Source organism: Pelecanus crispus, chromosome 9 (genome assembly GCF_030463565.1).
Source record: "Pelecanus crispus isolate bPelCri1 chromosome 9, bPelCri1.pri, whole genome shotgun sequence".
Lineage (NCBI taxonomy): Eukaryota > Metazoa > Chordata > Aves > Pelecaniformes > Pelecanidae > Pelecanus > Pelecanus crispus.
This window is the reverse complement of record NC_134651.1, coordinates 28,627,036-28,649,778: the sequence shown is the minus strand read 5'-3', so window position 1 is coordinate 28,649,778 and position 22,743 is coordinate 28,627,036. Positions and strand designations below refer to the sequence as shown.

The 22,743-nt window shown below is 38.6% G+C and overlaps 1 protein-coding gene across 8 annotated transcripts in view; it reads right to left on the bottom strand.

Moving 5' to 3' along the window:
- ARMC8 (armadillo repeat containing 8) overlaps positions 1 to 22,743 on the bottom strand; it is a 77,215-nt gene that overhangs the window by 39,761 nt on the left and 14,711 nt on the right. For 7 of the 8 annotated variants that reach the window (XR_012831336.1, XM_075717100.1, XM_075717101.1 and 4 more), the window contains 3 exons: positions 21,208 to 21,279; positions 7,523 to 7,665; positions 7,324 to 7,421 (listed from right to left, as the gene is read on the bottom strand). Coding sequence is in view for 7 of the 8 variants with exons in the window: in XM_075717100.1 (XP_075573215.1) it covers positions 7,324 to 7,421; positions 7,523 to 7,665; positions 21,208 to 21,279 (313 nt within the window). In the remaining variant the exon portion in view is untranslated. The remainder of the gene's footprint in view (positions 1 to 7,323; positions 7,422 to 7,522; positions 7,666 to 21,207; positions 21,280 to 22,743) is intronic. The other variant, XM_075717102.1, reaches the window with a different exon arrangement.

The window sequence follows — 22,743 nt, the reverse complement described above, 5'->3', positions numbered from 1 at the left end:
GGTGCATAGGAAAAGCAAGGGACAAACTATTCTAAGCAGTATTCTTAGGGTCTGGTCAACATCAGTTCCATCTGATCTTCTGCCTTTACACATGGCATATATACAAACACATCTATTTCTTTGCAACTTCAGAACCCAAAGGCCTGCAAGGAACAGGTTTGGCTGCAGGGCAACCAACAATGAAGCGTCTCTTCACCCTCCCTGACAGAGGTGAGCCTGCAGTGGTGTGTAAACTAAGTGGGTATTCGGTTTTGGGCCTATGCCAAGCAGAGCAGCAAACTTCCATGAGAAACCAAAAAGAAGCAGCTAACAGGCCAACCTTGTTCTCAAGAAAAACGTTACAATTTTACAAAGTCATAGCAAGTCCCCAAAACTTCGAAGTGTCTCCTTCTTTGAGTTAAAGCAAAACTGACAATATACACAGGATTCCTCTGTGGTTCAATACATTTGACCCGTTGAAACAGATTCTTGTCATTTTCGGTAAATCTTAGGCACCTAGATATCAAGCCACATTAGTGTTCAATACAGCATACATATATACATGCCAAGAGGTTTATCAGTGATAAATTGCACCTTAGACAAAACAACGAAGAAGTCAGGAGGGTAGGCAGGAGAGAACAGAGACACTTCAGGATTCAGAGGCAGTAAAGCTTAAAAAAAGGACCTTCAAAATGTAAGATACAAGACCTGCAATCTCCTGCAGGGAGATCACTGACTAGGTAATCTGGCTTATTTAAAAAATTGCAACTACAAGGATGTAAATGGTGGTCTAAAAGTTAAAGTCTAATGAAATTGATAGAGAGTCTCTTGCCAAAGATGAGATACAAGAATTCACAAATAAAGAAATATATGCAGAGTGAGCTGGGTGAGAAAAACTGCACCAGCTCAGTAATCCTTAGCCAGAGGAGATTCCCATGCACTAAAAAGGATTCAAACTGTCACTATTAAAGAAGCATAGACACAGTGTTCCCTAATGTTAGCAACATATGTTTTTCTATCTACTTGATCTAGAAAACCGTAGAACATTGCAAACTCTGGGGATGTCAGCAAGCAGAAAACCTAGAGCAGGGGGAAAAAACCCACATTTGTCCTGTTTTGGTCTCTTCCATCAAATAGGTGGCATTCTAATTTATAAGCACCTACTATTATATATTGCTTTATAACTGTATTTTGTCCTTACCTTAAATTTGGTTTTCTCTCAGCTAACCAGGAAATTCTAGATAAGAATGATGTCAGTATCCATTCAGGTTCTTAGGGAGAAAAAGAAAGCCAGAAGAGTAGCAGCTAATTTATTTGCTAAATCATAGGTTGCTTGCAACCAGATTTGACCTTCACATCAATCGGGTAATTCTTATGGACTGCTCTGTGCAGCTGTCTTGTCTACAGAGAGATATTGGCAGGTACAGATCTGCACTTTTGCCAGGCAATGAATATAATTCACTCACATGATCTGTCACCTTTATCACATGACCAACGCACATCTGGATCCTGAATAATGCTGCCAACTCTGAAGTGGTCCTATAAAGGGCTACAGGACTTTCCCTCCTTCCCTCAAGCTGGTAGAAAGGTTTTGCACCTTGTTTTATTTTTAAATTTGAACTGGTGGAACTGCTTATGAAAATCAGATTTCAGTGAAAATACAAAAGAATAACATTTAGATTATTCTTCATTAACTAAGAAAGCACTTGAAATCTGTAAAAAAATGCAAGAAGGCAAGCTTTGTATCAGGAGCCACTGGAAATCAACCTGAAGCTACAGAAGTGAAGAAGATTTCTGATGCTATCTTTCAACAGATTCTACTAGAACGTATCTTCCCATATCCTTGTTTTTACCTCCCAAACTATGAATAAAAATATATTGCTTTAATCTCTGAATAGAAGAATTATTCAGTTAAACTCTTTTATTCAACACAGATGAATGCTTAACATCTATCTACCTGTATCTAACACCAGGGAAGGAACTAACAAACTTTTATTTCACATCCTAGCCAGCGACATCACCATGCAATAGCTCAGTTTCACCTAAAACTTCAACTGTATTGATCACGAGTACTTTTGGCTGCAGTTTGATAGATTGGAGAGTTTTGGTAAAAACATAAGTGGACAGCAATTGAGCCTCTAACTGTTTGGAAGCTCTACTATAGAGTTATAGAAATGGGAATAGAATGGCACACAGTGATTTGCATAAAACAACATTTTACTGACCAGTGTGGCACCATGGCCCAATGGTAAATTTCTGGATAGGAAGGTGTTCATATCGGATGATGAAAAACATTTTAATTTAGCACTTATGAGACTGGGCTGTTCCGATACCAAACATTCTGACATGGCATTTCTGGTGTCACCATGACCCCAGCAGTGACGCTGTATATATATATATGTTAATGAATCCTTGCAATCAACAGAGTAAGGGTTCCCTGAAACTCTACCAATACATAAAGAACTGTATTATATATACAGTTACATCTATATAGAGATATTCTGGACTATAAAAGGGTATGTCTGAGAAACGATTATTTGGAGATATCTTTTATACACTTTCTCATTTTATTCCATCAAATCAGAACTGTTGTGGGTATGACAAGATTAAAACTCTTCGAAAATTGCAAGAGCGCTTCCTTAATGCTTGTGAGAAAATTAAGTTAATTTTGCCCCTTGATTCTGCTAAAATATATCCAACTTGTGTAATAATTTTGGTATGTTTATCAGAAAAGAATCTAGAAAGAGTAAAAAGATGTGCGGACATTACTGACTTCCAACTGAATGCGAATAGTAATTATGTGTTAGTATAAGGCTACATAATTCCACTTTTTTTCATATTAACATCTAAGTAACAAAGGATATTTCTAGCAACCCTAGTAAGCGACACTTAGTCTACACTCATAATTTACAGTTGAAACAATGAGATTCACAAATCCATTAAAACGTTGTCTGCTAACGAAGACTAGTTCCAGGCAACTTATGACAAATATCTATACATCACATCTCTTGTAACAAAATTACTGCCCATCCAAACAGAATTCAGAAAGTGAGAATTAACAGAGTTGCATTTACCTGCTTGGATGCCAATACCTACCTACTTTCTTCATATTCCTTTTTAACATTGAAAGAAAATTTGCAAGATTTAGTCTTAAAACATTTCTTTGTAACAGAGGTTTATTATTCTTTTTTCCAAGTCAAAGAACTGAAATTCTTATATTCATCCAAATAACTTAAATTCAAGCTCTCTAAGCTAGAATTCATCATTTTACACTTCTCATTTTTAGGAAACAGTTCAGATTTGAGAACATTTAGCCTTGCTGCATGGGCTCAGCCATCACAAACAGTTAGGAGGAAAGAAAGGAGCATTAGAAGATGACCTACATTCTTCCTTTAGTAACTGTATCACTGAGCCACGGTGGAACACATGTACACTTTGCAGTGTTGTTTCATTGCTCATTAAATACCTGGTTATTAACCAGTGTAACATATCCTGCTCTGTCCTGCTAGCCTTGTCCTCTCAATTGTTCCTCCCCTCCTTCATTAAGCCTGGTCAATCACCAGGTGACATTAGGTTTTCCATCTCAAACCTGAACAGTAAGGAGGAATGCCTTTCTACTTAACATTACTAGCTCATTTCAGCCAGAAAAAGTGAGATTTCTGAAACTTCATTCCTCATTGTCTCAACAGCAGGGAGAAACTCATCCTGCTGCAGTGCCTTCATTCTCCAAGCTTCATGTAAGGACAGACTCATTCACAGCAGAGAACGTACCTGCTACCTGCCTCTTCCTTCAAGGCCAGCATAGTAGCCATAGATAGCAATTTCTCAATAAAATTGTATCTGGGTCCCACTGACAAAGGAAAATGGGATCACAGCTGAGAACATCTGTAAGGAAACATGCAGAATGCCTTCATGGGCTGGAAAGGTTATCTGCCACTGAATCCATTCTTTTTGTTTTAAATAGAATAGCAAGAGCTGAAGCAACAGGCTATCAGTCACACTGGATTTGACTTGGCGCTTTGAATCTATTCAGCAAGCCAAAACACAGCTAGCTACATTGAGCTGGCTAGTTCAAACACCTCCAAATATAATCTTACGATTTAAAAAAAAAAAAAATTCTGCACATATATCTGCATCTCAACAGATCTCTCACCCTGGGACTCCATGTCATTCCTCATTTCCATTTGCAGGACGGTCACTAAATTGGTCTCAGCACCAAAGCCTGCACCCTTCCAGTGAAGGAAGTCTCCACAAGATGTATCTACCTGGCACAGCAGGTCTGGATACAGCTTACTGTTCTGCAGCAAACTTGCTGTAAGATCTCATTATCGGACACTAAAAAGCCTGGCCTTCCTGAGAGCTCAGTATTCATTCAGCTCAACACACATATGGATGGGTCTTCACATTTTCTCAGTACAGGTCCTAAGTTCCTACAGGGAGCAGCCCAAATGTTTCCACTTCTGAAGAACTATTTTGTCATTGGAACTGAACGTAATTGCTCAAAGCTGCCAGCAGTTTATCCTTCAAGCTCTCGTCTATAAGGAAGAGTTCAAGAGGAAGATAGAGTTTCTGACCCCTAGCATTTCTGCTGGGAGAAATATTCAGGATACTGTGGATGACATGGTTTTAGTTTTTTAAATGAGATTTTATGTTTATTCTCTCCCAAACCTATTACAAGTAGAAAGAAATATTTTAAGCAGCTCTCTTTAAAGCATTTGTGTATCCTGGATCTTAACTGAGAGGTCCTCTGAAACCTCTAGAGTGACTGTAACATCCTTGGAGACATTGAGCTAAGTCATATCTTGTCTTGGAAATAGTCCTGTCCAACATTTGAGAGACAGCATCTTCCATGCAGTCAAACTAGAAAGAAATGCTGGGATAAGTTTCTATCTTAGATACCACTCAGGAACCAACTTTTCAGAAGCCTTCTCCAGAACTGCTGGACAAGAATGAAAAGCCATTGACAAACCTAGTCTCTTATCTTTCAAAATAGGACCTGACAAAGGCAGAACTCAAGGGGCTGCTGAATAAGCCCTTTCATTCATTCAAGATTTGAAGCTATATGGAAATGGTGACAAGTCTCCCTGAAGCTGTTGTGATCAGAAACAAAGAGGCAGCAGGGTGACTAAATGAGAACTTTTAAGTTCTTCCTATTATTCTCAATGTTGGAAAAGCAGAGTGTCTGCCATAAAGTGTTGATTAGGCCCGTAATTACCTCTTTAATTGCAAAGACAACTTCTCAACTGCTACCTTGTGAAACACAGCTTGCAGCAGTGCAGGTTGTGGCTATACCTTCCAAGAGATAGGAAAAACATCTCTTCTTTTCAAAGGATCTGCATTCATTAATTTTCAAAGCACGGGTTTGGGTATTCCCATAAGAGAAGCCAAAAGGACCTGATTTGCAGAAATAGGACCTTAAGCACAGTCATACAATATTTAACTTCTGGTGTCCAACTGGAATGGGAGATTGGAAAATGGGTATTACAGTTGAAACTGAAGAATAAGGGCACCTTCACCAGATGATCGTTTCCTGTACCTATGGTTAATTAAGGGACATCACATTTGCCTGAATAAGAAATAGGGTAGCAGAGTTCTAATGTCACTGTTGTGCAGCACAGAAAGCAAAGGATGAAACAGAAAATCCAGTAGCTTAGGCTTATTGTTCTCACAATGTTAGTGGTAATTCATATGCTAATACTGGTTCTTCCACATTTCTGTATATACTCTTCTACTTCCTCTCCCTTCAATATATCAAATCTCTCCTCCAAATAGGGAGCAATTAATAGTCTGTATTAGGCACTGATCCCCAGGAAGAGGTATGGATTGTTAATGGAGACAATCATCTTAAGCCCTGACTTTGGATGCTGAGAGCAGGAAGCAGATGCCCCTGTAATTATGAACTCTTAGAGGCTGACTTGGAGGAATCTGGGAGCATGAAGTGGAGTCAAAGGAAGGAACAGAGACACAAAGAGGAAACTCTCAGATCACTCAGGAGAGGTGCCTTCAGTGGTCACACATACAATCTGCATTGGGGGTCTCCTTGCTGAACAATCAAAAAATAACTGGAAAAAAGGCAGTGAACAGTGGAGGACTGGCTGATTATCTATGCATTCTAAATACAAGGCTAAGCTGTGAAGAGCTGCAGAAAGACTTCATGATATGGACTAACTAGAAGATGAAATTCAGAATAGGTGTATGGTGAAATTGAGTCCACAGAAAACAAGTTTGCGTACCTATTTCTGGAATGAAAATGTAAGAAATCATTAGAAAAGGAATAGAGAACAAAACAGACATCATTACAGCACTGCATAACAACTAGACAAAAATCATGCAGAAAATCTGTTAAGGACTATTAAGACATAGAAATTGTCTCTAGTAATGACAGAGACACCCAAACCACAGAGAAAGTATGAAATCAGAGGCCAGCTGTGCCCTTCTCTACAAGCATTAATTCTTCCTCAGCAAGCCACAGTCAGCGCAGAGTGGTGGGACCAGAGTGGTTAGCACTGTGGACTCCCAGTTACCCTCAGAAGTTGGACCTGCCCAGTGACGTCCAGACAGCAGACTGGTGCCATACTACCCTTTTCCTAGCAGAAAGAGATTGCTGGTACAGTACTGTTTTCATGCCACAGCTTGCCTCATCCCTTGCACTGGGACAAAGGAGGAAGGAAGAGTGCAAGCCCTTCTTTCCCCTCCTTCCAAGTAAGAGACAGTGACTGAGTTTGCATAAGGCCTTTTGTGTCTAAGCTGCCAAGAGACAGCACTGCCTTCAGACAGGGCTGCACATCAGTGGCTTTGCCCACCTTAACAAGGTCAGCACCAATAGCCTTACTGCTCACACGCTATAATCTTGAGTTCAGCTTGGAGCAATGGTGGAGGACATTTTCTATCCTCCTATCAGTTACATGTAAATTACCTGTATATTAGCTAAAAGCAGAGAAATTTTGGAGGTGAATGTCTTCCACATGAAGTGCAAAAACTAAGCAAGCACCCTCACAATCTGGATTGGGAGGACAGTATGGGATAAAATTTTAAGTTTCAGAAACTAATTTTTGCCAATATAGGTGTGATAATGGTATCTGTAAATACCATTTAGAGACACTTTTACTCCTTAGGATTGCACACAAGCCTGAAAATTTTAGGTTTTTTCTTTATCAGTGTGCTACCTTGTCGATCATCTCATATCAAATATTGCTATAAATGTTAGGTGAGCCAGATGCCTTAAATGTAGGTGCTAACACTGTTGGTCGAACAAGTCCTCATTACTACTGCAGACAACAAGACCTTTCACTCCCACCAACTCTATAGGTTTTAAAAGGACATAATGATCTGCTTACAACTTACTGTGTATAGTAGATCCTCTGGAGTTACAGGACTGATGAAAATGGTACGGAGACATCGCAGGCAAGCTTCAATAAACTTCAAATCTGGCAACAGTAATCCTATGAATATAGACAAAAAACTATTATTCAGTTTCATCGTCTTCGCTTATTTGAGTACTTCAGGAACATTTAATAACATAGATCCATTAAGGGAAAAGTACCTTGCAATAAGGCTGGGATAATATGGCAGTCTAGTAGGGATTTGACATTATTCTCTGTACCCATTGCAAGGCTTCCGAGGACCACTGCACATTCTGTTCTCAGTTCTGTGCTGGAGGTTTCTTGCTGAAGTAAATACAGCAACCTGGAAATAGAGTTATTTTTAGAGGAAAATTCAGACACAAGAGAATTTTTAAGTCTAGTTAAAAAAAAAAAAAAAACCTGAATCCTGCTATGTAAAGAAGATGAAGTCCTTAATAGAAACATGAAGACTGAACAAAAGAGTAAGATGACACTTTATTCATAAGAACCCTTTTATACTGTGTGTTCCTGCACAGGTTTTACTTGCTGTTATGAAGTAGAAAGATACCACACTGTTTTCTCTATAAATGTAGTGTCACAATACTGATATCCGGGATGAGATCTTTCAGGATACCAGGAATATCCTCAATTTCAATTAAAGGAAACAAGTCTGCAGTTTGACATTAATGGGAAAGGGAACCTCATGCATCTCCCCTAACACCTAGGGACGTGATCACCACCATCGTGACGGTTGTTATCTTTGGCAGTGATTTCTTCTGGGTCACGGTTCCAAAATATTTCCATCGTCAAGCACAAGCATGGGGGCTGGGAGTAATTTGAGTTTTGAAAACTGAGAAATTATCATATATGAACATAAAGAAAGCCCAGAAAAGTTTTATGTGCAGGAAGGCAGTTGAATTGTAGCTAAATAGGATCACTTCCAGCCTAAAACACATCTTGCCAAATGCATACCTTTGGTCTCAATCAATTTGGATTCTTTATACAGTATCAAGATAACTAGGAGCCCCTTTGAACATATTTTAGATTACATCAGTAGCACCTGAATCACAGATGTCACCAAACACTTTCAGTCTAAATTTGAGTCATACAAAGAGCCCAGATAGCAACTGCATTCCTACCTCACATCAGCACAAAAGATAATTACTTCAAGATTCACATGGTTTATAAGCTTACGATGAAAACTGTTTAACTAAGGGCTCCCACATTACATACAAGTCTAAGCAAAAGTATAACAGGTAACATGACTTGGACACTGAGATACAATTCTCTCTGTATATGCAACATACACAGTCACTTTTCTAGATTCACCGAACTAAGATAGAAATATTCTACATTTAGTAACACACTACTCTGTCTAGTTTGAAAAGGTCTCTCCTAAAGCCAGGCACTATACTGAAGCCTTCTCTAGGAGCAAAAAGGACCCAAAAGCCAGCACCTACCCCACTGTGGAAGGGGACAGAAGTAGTTACTCAGGTAAACAGATCCCTGAACAAAATGCCCCAAAAGCTGACTACCTAAATCAAAGGCAAGGGAAAAAAATAACCAGAAACACAGTAGCTAAATGCAATTTATGTACATGGGACTGGAAAAGGCCACCAAGAGCAAGCAGCCCCACAACAGACAGTAACACAGAAGAGCACCTTTAACACACACTCCAAACGTTTCCCACTTACATAAGGCAGGAATTGCTTCTTAGAATCCGCTACATTTGAAACATAAAGTAAAATGCCAACAGACGTTAACTACGGCATGTCACTGGAAGAAAGCTATGAGATCAAAGGTCTCTTCAATACTCATAAGCAGCACATTCATTACATAAAATTCAGATTATCCTAGGCAGCAGGTAATTTACCAAGCTCATGGAGAAAATCAGCAAAATAATCCCCCAGTATTCCCTCACAATTTATTTGGATGAAAAATGTTCTGATTGCAAATCTGCTAGGAATCTGCTTTGCTCTAAACACTGCCAGAAAGTGGAGCTATGCTAGTATCACCCAAAGCACACGCTTACCCTTTTTGAGATGTAGCTAATCTCATGGTAGAAAAAATCTCCAAAACACGAACACATACAAAGGAGATTAAATATAATTTCTTCCTGAACACAAAACAGTTGAAATGTGGCACAAAATTAATGTGTTAGATGCAAGCAACTCCAAAAGCACAGATATCTTTTCTCCTTTCAACTTCCTTTGGACTTGCATAAATTCAGAATGGCACAGATTTCCAGAATCATTGCTGTTTTCTTTAATCCACTTCCTCCACAAACTTATCAGACAAAGGTATCCAGGTTTTTTGTCCCTGCTTATCTGTTTTACCTGAAAAACCATTTATTCCTGATGTTTAGAAACCTCTTCTAATTTCTTGTATAAATTTATTCCTGACTAATTTACATCCACTTGGTATTGCATATACATTATCCCTTAATTTGTATAATTCTTCTCATTTCTTACAGTGACCACCTAATGGTCCTTAGGCACTTTGGCTCACATGGCTCAGTGGAGCTGAGTTTTCAACATGCTCTATTTGTAACTCCACTGCTAGAAACAGTTATGTATCTTCTATAAGCTGTATCACTTTATTTCACAGCAAAATTTAAAACTTTTTTTTTCCCCTGGTATTTAAAAAGCAAGCTGAAAGATTTGACTTTAAAGAGTTGGCAATTTAGAAAACATACTGACAACCACCCAAACCAGTCAAGAACAGAAATCAGCAACAACATACATACAATCTTTCATCTCTGCACAAGGAGTAAAGAATAAAAAAATTTTAAGTCTGCTACCAAAACAATCTAGCTTCAGGTATAAGGAGTTTATTAGAAGTTACTTTTTACAATTATTTTAAATGATACAGTATATCATGGAATCATGGAATGGTGTGGGTTGGAAGGGACCTTTAAAGATCATCTAGGCCACCCCCCCTGCCATGGGCAGGGACAAATGATACAGTAATTTTGTATGATATAGTAATTTTAGTAAGACTTAAGGCACTTCATTCCTACTGTTTTCACTATGCTTTCTCAGTCTGCTCCTTCAAACGTGTGTTAGAACCCTTCAGTGACAGTATCTGTAAGGACATACCCAGGCTCACCCATACCTACACGACAGTAAGCAGAGCTATTTATGATGCAGGAACATAAAACTGACTCAGCATGTACAAAACAAACATGCCATCAAGCAACATAAAACAGCTTCCAAGTGGAAATAAAAGGCTCCATATTCCCTAAATTGTCAACCATACCCCAAGACAAGTGTTTTGGCAGCATGCTTTAAGTTAGGTTGGTTTTTATGGACTAAGCAGGGAAATACCTTTCAGAGTGCTGGGTCAAAGACAACTGGCCGTTAGCATCTGTCCCCTTCCTGGGAGAAAGGCCTCATTTACACACTATTACTGACCACTACTAACTTCAGAGATAAGCTAAGCTTCATTTTAGAATATCTGAAGGAGTACTGCTACAGAAAAATACCTATTCTTAAATTAGATGATTTAAGATCCCCAAGCCCCATCCCCAACCAAGAAATCCCCCCCAAAACAAGAATCAAGACTAAACCAATCCTTTCAGTGATTGTTTTCTAACAAGCTTAGCAAACCATTCAACAAGCTTTTCAGACATAGGGTTGTCTGGGGAATACTAGGAGACTCCTCTGATATAAGCGTTGGTAAATACAGATCTAATTACTAATTAAAACAATGTCAGTAACCATCACTTTTTTTTTTTAAATAGCTTTCAATAACCTAGATGTCAATTTAGAAATGCAAGAGTATTTCCTTCCGTTTTCACTTTGCAGTCCTGAAAATCTGCTCTGAGATGCATCTTCCCTGTAGAGATCATACCAACAGCCTCGTCTGATTATTAACGACTTCAATAAATAATCTGTTCCTTGTATCCAGAAATGTTCAGTCATAGAATCATTTAGGTTGGAAAAGACCTTTAAGATCATCAAGTCCAACTGTTAACCTAGCGCTGCCAAGTCCACCACTAAACCACATCCCCAAGTGCCACATCTGCATGTCTTTTAAATACCTCCAAGGATGGGGACTCAACCACTTCCCTGGGCAGCCTGTTCCAATGCTTGACTACCCTTGCCATGAAGGAATTTTTCCTAATATCCAATCTAAACCTGGTGCAACTTGAGGCTATTTCCTCTCATCCTTGTTACCTGGGAGAAGAGATTGACCCCCACCTTGCTACAGCCTCCTTTCAGGTAGTTGTAGAGAGCGATAAGGTCTCCCCTGAGCCTCCTTTTCTCCAGGCTAAACAATCCCAACTTCAGCCGCTCCTCATAAGACCTGTGCTCTAGACCCTTCACCAGCTTTACTGCTCTCCTTTGGACATGCTCCAGCACCTCAGTGTCATATCCTAAAACAGGTTTGTTTGTTTTTTTTTTTTTAAAAAGGGGATTTTTACAAAATCCAGAACTACCCTAAATTCTGAAGGTTGTTCTCTTCCAAAGAAAATAATTGCTATTTTCTTTCCCATTAACACTCTGCACCTGGAACAGGTGTTACAGCTATGTTAAAGAGTGAAAATGAAACACGCTGACTATAATCTATAGTCTTTCTATGTGTTTAAAATAGAAATCCTTAACTAAGCTTTATAATTAGTGAAGATGAAAGTTTAAGTTCGAGAAGGCTTCTCTAAGATATTTTTCTCTAACGTTTATATAGAATACAATTTATTCCATTTGTCCCTGCACTTCTAAGAGCAATTAACTGATTAGAGCCTCTTTCTCAGGTGTTAGTAATGGTATCCAGGCAATCATATCTAAATGAGGTAGGACAGTAAATCCATCCAGACAGATTCTTCAATGAACTCCATGAACAACTATGCCTTGAAACCAAAAATAAGGTCAGCTGGAGACATGATTTATTTTGAACAGCTGATAGAGATTCATCTAGGAAAACCACGCAATTCTAGATGAAGTAGAAAACTTTCAAGGAAAGTAGCTGCTGAACAAATGGTAACTACAGTGGCTTAGCAAGGAAGATAAACAGTTCAGATTTTCCTTTCTTTTGAAGGCTGAGATGGGTGTGGTGCATCAGAGTTGTGCACTATAAGACAGACTTGCATGATTTAGACTTCATTAATCCAGTCTGAACACGGACCTCACAGCTACATAAAAATAACAGAAATCTTTGACATTCCATCCTACTTACAAGTTGTCACAAAAATCTATGACATTCTTAAAATACCTGGGAAGGACATGAAACTCAGATGTTAGTAAAAGAACATTTTCAGCACTTCATCAAGCCCCATAAGCAGGCATATGGAAAAAGAGCTCAGGCTAACAGTTTGAGTTATAGTACCGTGAATCTTAAGATACCTTTTATCAAAAGTATAGGAATAAATAAGAGCTTTAATTCAATCGTGATTATCTGAATATTTATTATTAGTCCCCTTATAAAACAGGTGAATGCACTATTTGCTGGAATGATCATGATTTCTTACTCTGCCTTGGAAGCTGCTTGTCTTCCAGTCCATTGCAAGGCAGCTTGAAAACTATACCATGGAAACTTATGTGATGAACATACAGATTAAGGTACTATTGAGGCATATTATTTACTGTTGGCTTACAGAATATTGAATAAAAAGTTAATGCATGTGTAGAGGTTGACCTCTGAACACATGGAAGTCCCAGTGAGCATCAATCCCAAACTGTGAATTGACTTAAAGTATGAGAATAGATCAAACAAGATAGGACAACATACAAATTTTTTAAAAACTGCTCCTTTTAATGTATTTTAAGCTCTACTTTTCAAACAGCATAACAGGAAGCAATCACTGGCCACGGAGTTTTCCAAAGTGAGAACTAAGTATCATTTTAAAAGTACAGAGAATAATTTCTGTAAAATATCTGAAGTGACAAATTAAACAGCTATGGATTCTTACACAGGAGAACTCAAAAATATGAGCAATTTTTATGACTGTTAGTCAAAGAAATGTATCCTAAACTGAGATGTCACAGTCTCACTTCTGGAAGCAACAAGTTAATTCAAAATCTCTGGAAGATGGATCCAAGGGGCCTGGGCTAACTCTACTACCAAGCTAAAAACAACCTACAAAGATAACTGCTTCTGAACAATTTCATACAAAGCAAATAGTACCTGTCAGTTTTTTAAAAAAGCCAATTCAAGAAATGTGCTGATAGGACTCAGCTTTGAACTACTGGAAATGTTCCAGCTACTTAAATGTCTGTAAAGGAGACAATAACACAAACACTCCACTGACATGTGCATTACAGAGAAAAAAAAAAAAACTTTCTACTTCAAGCAGTGGGGAGTAAGTTGCAAAGAAAGCTTTTCCTTTAGGAACAAAATAAGGAGTCTCAGCTTACAGGTCTACTATTTTATTCTAATGCTTAGACATCTTCACCTACATTAATATTCTATGATTTGCTCTATATACATCACATAACTTGCATCCAATCTGATTTTTGTTCACTTAACTAAATCCCATCTTGGAGCATTATAATATCTACTGAGCTGTAAGAGGTCTGAATTAAAAAAAAAAAACAAACCACACCATTTTTCATGTAAGAGTAAATAAGGACTACGATCAAGTTTTTCCTCACCTTTCTCTGTAATGACCAGTTTCATTTGAAAATAACTCTTGCTACTCTACATTGAGCCAGTGCAGCCTGATTCACCTTTTCATAACATGAATACTTTCATTCAGCATGTAACATCTGATTCACCTTTTTATAACATGAATACTTTCATTCAGCATATAACACTCTGCTAACCTTCTTCCTAGTTCTTACCCCAAGGTGCTACCAGCTCTCTAAAGTTGTTCACATGCACACATTTCTAGAGTAACCTGAAGGATACAGAAGTTGCTACAGTATGGCCTCTCCTTTTTGTTACTAGATAAAAAAAGCTCACATCCAAGTGCATTAGCACTGTCAAATCTGCAGTCTGTATAAGCTAAATTTATTCTTCCCTCCCTGCCCCAAGACTACTCCACCCGCCATTTAGCAAAAGATACATACATCCTTTCTCTGCAGCCATTTATACTGGAATATGTGGGATCAACACACAACCCCTGAAGCCCAACAGAGGTAAATTTACACTACAACACTCAAAGCTTTTTAACTAACATAGTGAATTACATTGATTCAGTTTAGTATTATTTTAAAATGTGACACAGGCTCAAATATTTTACAGAACTAGGTCAGTTGCCTTCATCAAAGTCTGGTTTTGAGATGTTACAAACTTTTTGTTTTACAAGAAATGTGTTAATAGGCATTATATAAAGCAACATCTTCATCCAGTCTCGCTTCAACCATCTTACCACTTTGCTCAAGACTGATGTCTTATGAATAAGTTCATCGGTGAACAACAGTTCATTCCTTTATAAACCACCAGCATGCAAACTTAGTATAAAGTTTTCCAGAAATTCCTGTGTGGCAGTACTTTTTCCATTGTTAAAACATCAGTGAATCAGACAACCTATGACCACCATCTCAAAAACTACAGTTCATTTAGACAAACCAATTTTAAAATGTTTTTGTCTAAGGATGCTAAGTGACCTTAAAAGAAAAATTAAGCTATGTTTTGACTTCCCATTCACCTGCTTTTTTAAATTCTCCACTGTATACAAAATGGCTACACTATATTCCCACTCCATTTGATATCGCTGCCCAACAATTCAGTATCTGCACATGAAAGAGGATGTCAAGAATATGTTTTTGAATACTTTTTTTACAGATTTGACTCTTAGAGCTCCTTACGATCAGATACGATATCATAAGGCTACCTTTTACATGATGTTTTTAAACCTAAAACTTAAAATTCTAATAAAAACACACAATTTAAAAGGTGTCATCAGAAGTACAGCTTATATTAACTTCCTTTTTGCTACTAGAAAAGGCACTTCAGAGACATAAGTTTGCACAGCTTTTAAACAAAAACAGCTCTAATACAATTCTGCTGCCTGCAAATATTTGCCTTGACTCACATGTACTTCATAGCTGGATTAGAATAATACTTTATTCCAGTTATACATAACCCCTCATAGTGAGGGTTATTCCTCATAGAGAGACATATAATTATGTGAACAGGCCCCGACTCCTGACTTGCTTTGAAGAAAAAAGCAAGGACAACCACAGAAGGCTTATTAGGGCCTCTGCTCTCCACCTCTTTCACCACTCTAGAGCAAAGGAAGCCTTTAAAAATACCAGCATTGCAGATGAAGCTCCTTCACCTAAGCGCGCAAACTACTAGGTTTGGCCACAGATGGAGTGTATCCAATGTACCCTATGGAGTACATGACACAGAAAACCCCAATGCAAAGTGGAGCCAAAAACAGAACAAGGCATTGGGAAACAACAGGAATCAACTGTGCCTTGCCCTCATAAGGATGCCCAAGAAGTTTGGACAAAACACCTCATTAATGTGCATGACAAACCTAGTAATACTATGTCCAAATGTACTGAGTTCTTGCAAGCAAGCTGGTAACATGCCAGAGACCATGAATGTTTCAAAAGATGTGCATAATTGATAACTACTACACTTCTTATTAACACCAGCAGCAGTGGTCATGCAGCACAAGTTGATCTGAACACCTTACAACTTCTGCAGTCAGCAGGTCAGTTAGGTGGGAACTGAGGATCACAGAACCAGAGCTGCAAGGAATCTTGACGGATCCTCTAGTCACTGACCTTGCTCCAAAGCAGGATCATCAATCATTAAATCTTTTGAAGTTACTGTCTTGCTTTTTTTTTTTTCCCCAATACTTCTATTGGTGGAGATTCATCACACTGTCACCACCAGCAGCCTTTCATGACTGCAAGGTGCAGATGTACGTATGTTTCTCTACTAGTGTGGGGCAGTCTTGCTCTCTCCTATCATCTGTCCATTTTTTTTTAAATTCAACAGAACAATATTTGGGTTTGTGTGAAAGTTAGTTTTTTCTGTGATTATTGAGCTGAAGCAGTTTTCTGTGCAGTCACAAACACCAACACAAGAAGCAGTGGTAGGATATGATCAGAAGTATAGAGGGGTGGTTTTGTGAGATAACCCTCCATCAGAAGAAGAGACTTGGCTTTTCACCTGCACCTCTACATACACTGCCTGGGTCAGAGCCACCAAAGGCATTTCATTAATGTAACAAAGTCTTAATCCCAAGGCAACAGAAAGAAGAGATGGAAGCCACAGAAGCTGCATTTCTACCAACAAAAGTTTTCAGACAAAGGAAGGCAAGAAAGGAGTTGCTACCGAGCACTGAGGGATTAGGGCCAAGATTACTCCAGAAATACCAATTTCAGAGAAGAAAGACGCCAAGCAAAAATAAAGAAAAAAGTTCAAAACACAGGCATGAAGCTCAAATGCCCATTTGAACCTAAGTCATCACCTCATCAGATTATGTTTAAAATGGATGGTAGCATCAGGACAACAAGGTGCTAGCATGTTGCATATTCAGCAACCCTTCTCTAAGAAATACCCCCCCACCTGCAAAAAAACCCCAAACAACTTCATCTCATGTTTGTGCTATGTATCCAAATGGTTTCCCACTGAAGCAGACCAAGTTGAAAAGGTACCCAACACTGGAAGGCAAACTGGAGATTGGAACTTGAGTAGATCTGCGTATTTTCTGGCTTTGGACACAGATCTTGCCAGAACCTACTTTAAAAAAGATGTAACAAGCTAAGAAGATCATAATTATTTTGTGCATCACTAAGCACACCAGGTCTCTCTTCTGGAGAAGACACACACAGCACACTTTCTTCTGCAGTTAAGAAACATCTTGTGCCAAAACAATTCACACAATGATTACCAACAGACCTATGGCTTTGTTAGAACAATCAAACCAACTCTTCTTCAGAAATATTAGTTTCCAGTTTCAAAACGTTGTGCTGGTTTTGGCCAGGGTACAGTTAATTTTCTTCATAGTAGCTAGTATGGGGCTATGTTGTGGATTTGTGCTGAAAACAGCATTGATACTAGAGGGATGTTTTACTGACTGCTGAGCAGTGCTTACACAGAGTCAAGGCTTTTTCTGCTTCTCACACCACCCCACCAGCAAGTAGGCTGGGGGTGCAACAAGAAGCTGGGAGGCGACGCAGCCAGGACAGCTGACCCAAACTGACTAAAGGGATATTCCATACCATATGACATCATGCTCAGCCCATAAAAAAGGGGAAAGAAGGAAGGAAGGAGGGGACGTCTGTAGTGATGGCATTTGTCTTCCCAAGTAACCTTTACACATGATGGAGCCCTGCTTTCCTGGAGATGGCTGAACGCCTGTCTGCCAATGGGAAGTAGAGAATGAATTCTTTGTTTTGCTTTGCTTGCTTGCTTTTGCTTTACTTAAACTGTCTTTATCTCAGCCCACAGTTTTCTCACTTTTACTCTTCTGATTCTCTCCCCATCCCACCGGGTGGGAGTGAGCAAGCGGCTGTGTGGTGCTTAGCTGTTGGATGGGGTTAAACCACAACAAATGTTTTTGTTACCCAAAATATCAACTGACCAAGGAAAACTTAAATTCCTAGCCTTCTGTAAAATGCAATTTCGCTATCCTAAAAGATGACTTTGATCCCTTTACTGGTAAGTATTTAAAGTCTAGGAAAAAAAGTTAGAACATCCAAATCTGATACTCAAAATTGGCATAGGTTTTTTTGAACTGAAATTATTTATGCCTTTTTTTTGTTCCTCCCAGCTTCATTTCTGAACACCGTTCATTCCTGTTAGAAACAAAGATCCTATCACACATATTAAGACAGGTTACCTGGCGTATCAAAGTCCAGTTTACCACCCAAAACACAAAAAATAATAATGTTGCCAGCTTCATATCTGTCACTGCACTAACATTTCTAGAGTTGCTCTTTCTCTAGGCCTCAAACTAGAAAACTTTCTTCACGTGTCTGCAGGAGCAACTGCAGGCATGCTTCATCCCCTCATGCTTAGGAAGGGTTCAAGTTTTATTCTCTCTTTAACAAATGGTGTCACACAGACAAATTAGATGGGAAGGAGTTGCCATCTCCTTTCCATAAAAGGGGAAGATCGTCCATGGTTTCTTCTCCCTCTTCCATGCCATGAAAGTAACTGGCTGCTCCCTTTTCCACATAGGAAAGTGTGTGTGGTGAACCTAGAAATCCCCCAAAGGTGCAGTTCTTCATATTTTTATTACTGTATTGAAACCTGGGTTTGTATGATTCATCAGAACTGGCAACCCTGCAATATTCTTCAACTTAGAAATTCTTCTCTTCAACTTTAGAAATTTTATTTTCTGAGACTGCTACTAAAAAATTAACAGTTTCAAAAACTTAAAATCTCTGCAGTCCTGACAGAGGTGCCTGAGGCCAGCATTTCATGACAATGTTAAGGAATAACTCTCCTTCTGTAGAGAGGAAGAGATACAGAAAATCATTTCTTAAGAAACAAAAACCACATACAGGCTGTCTACATTTATGTTAATATCTAGGACCATATTTGTGTACACATCTGTACAGTTCTTAACATTTCTTAGTTCTTAAGTCCAGACATGGCAATTCTGCAAGATTTCTTCAATCAACTTTGTTTTTCTTAGCACCCTCTTCAGAACAAGTGGTCAAGAAGTGACCATAGGTCAGACTGAACTTCAAAGGGACAAAAAAAATTTAATTTAAAGTACAGATATAACTCCCTTTCTAAAGATGACACCACTAAGCAGTCAGCTCATGGACTCAGGAGGCCACTGGCCTAGAAATGACAGTGATTCAGTCATTCTTCCCCAGCATTTTCTCCTGTATGGAGATCTTCAAAGGACTTTGCATTTCTTTCCGACCAAGCAGCAGTCTAGTATTTTAAAATAATAGGGATACTTCATACCTACCAGTATTAATTGGCCCAATTTCAAACAGAAGACACTTCCTAGACTTGTTTCCAAACCTCATATGAGTCTGTTCTAACATATGAACATACTGTTTTCTTCTCCACTAAGTGACAGAAATCTGAAGGGGTTCTTTGGGTCTAAAGGGTCTCTTCTTGAAAGCTTGCTGGAAGAATACTTGGGGAAGGAGAGAGAAGCAAGAAATGAGTAAACAAGAAGTTGAACCACAGGACAAAGCAGCAGCAGAAGAATTCTAACAATCCCCATGCCATTACAGAAAAGAATCAACTTCCCTTGGGAGACTGCAATCTCACTCTGTGAAAAGAAAACTGTTCTCCTCGTTAACTTTGCAGAGGAGACTTAAAACAAAGAATGCTAGCTTGCTTACTCCTTATTGAGGGAAAACTTTGACTTTCAGATTGGAATTCCAAAGGTTCCTGTACTCTAATGGCTTCAGTGGCCACTCCACAAATTAGAAGGGATGTCAAAAAAGCCAATGAATTCCCAGCACCTTGTTAGAGAGAACAACAGGAGGAGTTCTCTAATCCAAATGGTCCATAATCTATTTAAGTCTGTCTGCAACACCTTGAGGAAATTCTAAAAGTTTCAGGAAGGCACTTGGGGGTAGATGATGACACTTAAGCTTTAGCCAATGAGAATCATCTTTTCTCACAATAACCCAGCCAATTTACCTTCATCTACACCTCTAGTCTGAAAAGCCTTGATGTTAGTACAAGTTATCCTCAAACGACAGGAAATCTAAAGCAAGGACAAGCATGATAGTTTACCTTTTAAGATTTTCCAAGCCCAGTCATTTATTTGCACTTATAGATTAACCATATAATTTACTTGGACAGACAGAAGGCATTAAAAACAGAAAAATAAATTTTTGGATTTTCATTACTGGGCACAGAACAAGTAACAGCAGAAAGCAGGGTAACTGAAGGAACACAAAGTCCTACAAAATGTAAGAACAGGCAGATTCTAGATTTGGAAGTTGGAGATCTTCTGTTGCTTTTAAAATGGGAACCACAAGAATCAATGATAGTCGCAAGAAACCCCTAAGGCCTGAAAAAAATTCCTTAAACTTTGCATAATCTTCAACAAAGGTCCACTTCGATCTTTTCGTCTCATGTGAAATCTTCTTTTCACCTGTTTATATTTGGTCAAAACAGAAGATAATTCAGCAGGTTTTGTAGAGAGGGTTTTCCCACAGTTAAACCCTAGAGAATTTAAATGGCTAGCCTTGACACAAACTCAGTCTGTAAATGAGAAGATATTCCCTGCAAATAAAATGCATTTTTTGACAAGCCAGAAGAAGCTTTCTCAAGCAGGACAGTCTGGGACCTGGTTGCTATTTAAGCACAAGGATCATAGGTGGGTCCCATACTGCTAGCACAAGTAATGCAGTGCTCAATGTTTTCCATCTCCATTGCTGCAAGTTGTGGCTGAAAGAAAGCTGGAGAAGAGGGGCGAAATGAAAGCTGTAGTGAGCAATCCAGTAGCTGAAGTTACCTGTTAAATTCGTACTAGTGGAATCAGGATCCAGAAAATGTTAACATCAGCTGAAGCAGTAATTCAGCAATGAAGTATGATCAATGGTTTTTAATCCTCTGAAGCAGGTGGAGAAGACAAGCAAATTATCTCAGATGTTTTTTCATATTTTTTGAATTATATTTTTAACATAACCTTACACATTTTCACTTGTGAACTCACCAGGCAATCAGCTGAAGGACAGGATTAAGATACAACCACTTTCATCCATCATTAATGTCATCAATGTCAGAAATTAGATTTCATTCCTGAGCTGATAAAGTTTAATAAAAATCACCAAGACTCCTTTAGAGAATTCTGTGAAATTCTAAATTAAAAGCATTACTCAACAGCCTGTTCTGTAATACATGAGTTTAACAGATATTTCAAGTCTCTCTCAGTTACATTAAAGAAAGTATGCAGTCAACTACAATCAAAGTTAAAACAAAAAAGTGCCTGTGATCTAAGGATCATTATTCCAGACCTGTTGTGAATCAGTGAAAAGGAGAGTAGCAAAGGACATACCTTGGAACTGCTCCCAAAACAATCAAGTTGGCTTTTTGTTTGTTGTTTCCAATTACAGCATTTTTCATATCTCTGTAAATCCAGAAAGAAAAACAAACCCTGGTAAATTATGCTGAGGTACTGAGGGCTTAATCTATAGAATTTACTATTTCCATGAAGGCTTATCAAGTGTCTTCCACATGTCCATGCTGCACCTACAGGACTGCGTAGAGCTTCAGGGCATAGTTTCCACAGCCCATATATAAATACCCCAGAGCTCTGGGATTCCATTACATCCCAGCTTATGCAAGTAAGCAAAAACCCAAACTCTCTCACATGCACACCAGACATGAAAAAGTCTCATTATTGAGGAAAACTAGATATACTGGTTCTTTGTGCCCATATAGTCACTAGACTTCTAAAAGAAAAAAACACTATTGGGTGGGAAATCAAATGTTGGTAACTTAAAGTATTAAATGAATATTCTACTGTGTGCAGGAAGACCAGCTAGGGGGAAAAAAAAAAAAAAGGAACAAGGAACTATCACCAGACTCCAGAGACCAGGCTTTCACTCTCCTCTTCACCACAGGCTTCCTTTTGTGAATTTCAGCGGACACCTAAACATCTGTATGTCAAAATCCCAGCAATAAAGTGGAAACAAAAGCATTTTCCTGTCTGAGAGTTACTGTAAGGATAAATACATTAAAGGCATTCATACTATGGTAAAGGAACAAGGGAAGCATTTTGGAAAGAGGACACTGGTTGCACACCTTAATAAGTCCTATGAAAATGTGTGGTTTGCAACCTTGTTATTCAGAAAATTGCTACTGTATCCTAAAAAACCATCACCACCTTTTTAAGATTTTTTTTTCCCTTCATATGAACATATATGAACATCCAGAGAATTTAAAAGAAAGCTAGCAACTTACGACCAGTTTCAGAAAATCAAGATGACACATTTCTAGGAAACTTTCTAGTTGTAGGGACCTTTATAAGAGCAGAGACCAAACTGTCCAAATTCAGATAGTTCTTTATCAACAAAAAACAAAGCTAGATTGATTATAGTGTTAGTAGTTGCAAAGTTGATAAATTAGTCACTGGCTAACTATGCCCATAATTCATTCAAATGATTTGGGAGCTTCAGTGGTTGCTTTAAGTTAACGTATTTTCTTGCCACTATATAACTCTCTCAGCTGCTATCTGCAAATTTTAAGAGATTTAGAGTAGCCCTGTTCTTTAAGATCCACCCTGGCCTGCATGAACACTACACAGTCCTTACTGGACATGCAAATTCCACTGTAATAAGCAGCTGTCCCGAGTGTTAAACTCATTTCATTAGAGTTATAAAAAACTTCTTAGCCAAGGCAGGCAATATCTGGACTGGCATAAACAGAACCTTTATAAACCTCAATTAGTAAAAAGTAATTGCCCATTCTTCCTGAAGTATTTCTCCATGTGACTCACTTTCCTGTTGCATACGGTTACCCGGCCGCAGAAGAGCGCTCTAGGAATGTTAAGCAAATGGAGGCTGTCTAACTTCTCAAGTTTGGCTAGTGA